This window comes from Vicia villosa, linkage group LG2 (assembly GCF_029867415.1).
Source record: "Vicia villosa cultivar HV-30 ecotype Madison, WI linkage group LG2, Vvil1.0, whole genome shotgun sequence".
Lineage (NCBI taxonomy): Eukaryota > Viridiplantae > Streptophyta > Magnoliopsida > Fabales > Fabaceae > Vicia > Vicia villosa.
The window spans coordinates 224,425,933-224,428,850 of record NC_081181.1 but is presented as its reverse complement, the minus strand read 5'-3'; the positions used below and the strand labels follow the sequence as shown (position 1 = coordinate 224,428,850).

Sequence of the window (2,918 nt, the reverse complement as noted above, 5' to 3'; positions counted from 1 at the left end):
AATCTTACCAACTATTTGATCATGTGAAGTTGATGGACTCCATATACATATGGATAAGTGACCACTTTCTTGTGTCTCATTTGAAGGGGCTACACTTTCAAGTAAGTTGAAGGTGAATTATGTTTCTTAATTTCTATTTGGAGATGTTTATTGTCGGTGAAGGATGTTAGAATCCCTTGTAAGCCCACTTCTGGAGTTAGGCTTGAAAAGTCTTGGAAAGAAGTTTTTTGATAAAATAGTCTAAGGATATGAGTTAGTAGAAAGAAATTCATTTTAATGGAAGCATACCAATGCTAAGTGAATTGCGATCAAATAGTTTGAGAGTTAACGCTTTAATTCACCATCAAAGATGAGATTCCTTTTCTTATCCAACATTTGCAGTTGGTAAGTAAGAACAAACTATCCAAAATTTATGTTGGCTCATCCGCGTTCTTCATAAACATCTCCAATACTCCGGTATTTTAACCATGCAGTTCACAAGCAGAAATAAAAATCATAAAGGACTAGTTCTAAGTGATCTCTAACGATGAGATATAAAAACTTTCCTCTATGTAATTGTAAAGGAAAATGATAGACATTTAATTAGACACCATTTTTGTTGGCCATAGTGTCCTGGGATTCAGTCTCCAAAGATGATGTTATATTGTTGGCCATAGTGTCCTGGGATTCAGTCTCCAATGTAAGCATATCTAATGATGATGATATATTGGTGACCACAGTGCCCCGGGATTTAATCTCAAATTCAAGCATCCTCGTAGCTATTTTCTTTAGATAGTCAGACTGAAATAGAGAATGCGACAAAAAATTGTCAATCTTAAATAGGGTATGAGTTTGTGATACTAAAATTATAATTTAATAACCATGTGGCTTCTTATTAGAGATATACCTGGCTTGTTGCAACAGTAAAATTCTTGTCTTCAAACATTTGGGCAATGTTCTGAAGTTCAAGCAATCCCTCTTGACCAGAAACGGGAACATGCTTTTTTAAACCTTCCATTCTGCAAAAAAGAAAAACAGAGGTTCAACTAATTATATAATACTCCCTGCATTCCAAATCATATGAGCATGTATTCAGATTTAATAGCTGTTTTGATATGCATTAACAGTAAAAAACTGATCAAATTAGTGAAAAGTAAAGCTTACATTTTATTGACAATTCTTTGGCGTGATCCAGGGTGCAATTGACTTCTCCAATCACCTTGATTCGGTATTCCATTATCGGTGTCCATTACTGAAACCACTCAACAAGAAACAAAAAAGTTAATCACACATGAAATACAGTTACAATCGCGAAGACAAAACCCTAACCCTATAACAGAGTGAAAAACAATAAAAAAAAAATCATACATGAAATACAGTTACGATCGCGACGATGAAACCCTATAACAGAGTGAAAAACAATAAAAAAAAATCATACATGAAATACAGTTACGATCGCGACGATGAAACCCTATAACAGAGTGAAAAACAATAAAAAAAATCATACATGAAATACAGTTACGATTGCGACGATGAAACCCTAACCCTATAACAGAGTGAAAAACAGAAACAAAAACCATACATGAAAAGCAGTTACGATCGCGACGACGAAACCCTAATCCCGCAACGGAATGAAAAAAAAAGAATTCATATATAGTGTTAATCGATTACTCTTCACATTTGGCTATACCTATTTCTTCCAACGTATGTCAATTCAAATTCAATGAGACGGTCGAGATGAATATTCAGATTGTGTGACTGTAGCTTATTGTAAATCCGTCAAATTAAGAAACAGATCCCTTGCAAAATTCCAATAACACCCTTAATTTTTTATTTTATGAAAATTTAAATTTAAATGATAAATCGTGTCACAATTATATCTTTTTATTAGGAAAAAAAATTAATTACTATTATACTTATATTAATCTTCTTCTATCTACTTTAAGTGTTTTTTTCTCTAATAGTAAGGGCAGAGGCCCAAAGACAAAAGAAAATTACAAAACAGTAGTACTAGAGTTACAATTGGTAAAAAAAAATTTAAATAACCAGGTTTGATAAAAAAAATACGAAAAAAACCATGTTTTCGGGGTATTTACTAAAGTGTCTAGGTTTGGGATATCAGAATACTGAATGCGCCAAATGAAATGGCGTATAAGTGTAAATTTTGGGTGCATGCGCCAAATGAATTGGCATGCCCTAAAATTCAATATGTTTGCGCCAAATGGAATGGCGCATAAGTCTAGGGTTTTTGCCCTAGAAGCCAAACCATTTGGCGCCTTAGTTCTAGGGCTTTTTTTTTTTTCATTTTTTTTTTCATTTTTTTTTTAATTCATTTTAGTTGAATATATTAAACTTAAATTTTTTTTTTATTTTATTTGTTATGATATTTACAGAAATAAATTTGTAAAATATTTTTTTCGCCTTATAAATGTAATGCAGAAAACGAAAATCAAAATTGTAACATCGATTACAATATAATTTAAGAACTAAACATCGATTACAATATAATTTAAAAACTAAACATCGGTTACAATTAATTTCAGAAACGATACCAAAGATTAATGAAAAATACAACAACATGATCAATGACGTCCATCACCAAGATAGCCATCCGTTCCGCAACCTGGTCTTGTAATGACACGTTTACCGCGATCGTTGATTCCGCCGCGAATATTGACACCGCCTCTTTCCCTAGCTCTACCCCTACCCCTGCCCCTTTGTGCTTCTTGTTGGGTTTGTGTCACGGGGGCTGGTACTGGGATGTCGCGTGGATCGCTGTCTATGAATTCGTCGACGCCCCCATAATTATCCGGAAAACCGCTGTTGTAAAGTCGGCTACCCATTCCCTCAAATGTGTTTATTCGTGGTGGTGGAGTGGGGTGGGAAAAGACCTCCGGTTCATAGCATCCCGCAGCACTAGAACTACCTTGGTTAAAGCC

At 34.3% G+C, this 2,918-nt stretch overlaps 1 protein-coding gene across 1 annotated transcript; it reads right to left on the bottom strand.

Moving 5' to 3' along the window:
- Nucleotides 1–311: 311 nt before the first annotated feature.
- Nucleotides 312–1,612, bottom strand: LOC131648343 (mediator of RNA polymerase II transcription subunit 15a-like). The gene is made up of 5 exons (XM_058918103.1): nt 1,562–1,612; nt 1,348–1,380; nt 1,144–1,231; nt 887–998; nt 312–780 (listed from the first exon to the last, which is right to left on the bottom strand). The coding sequence occupies exons 3-5, from the start codon at nt 1,227–1,229 to the stop codon at nt 583–585; spliced, it is 396 nt and encodes a 131-aa protein (XP_058774086.1). The 5' UTR covers nt 1,230–1,231; nt 1,348–1,380; nt 1,562–1,612; the 3' UTR covers nt 312–582.
- Nucleotides 1,613–2,918: the final 1,306 nt, after the last annotated feature.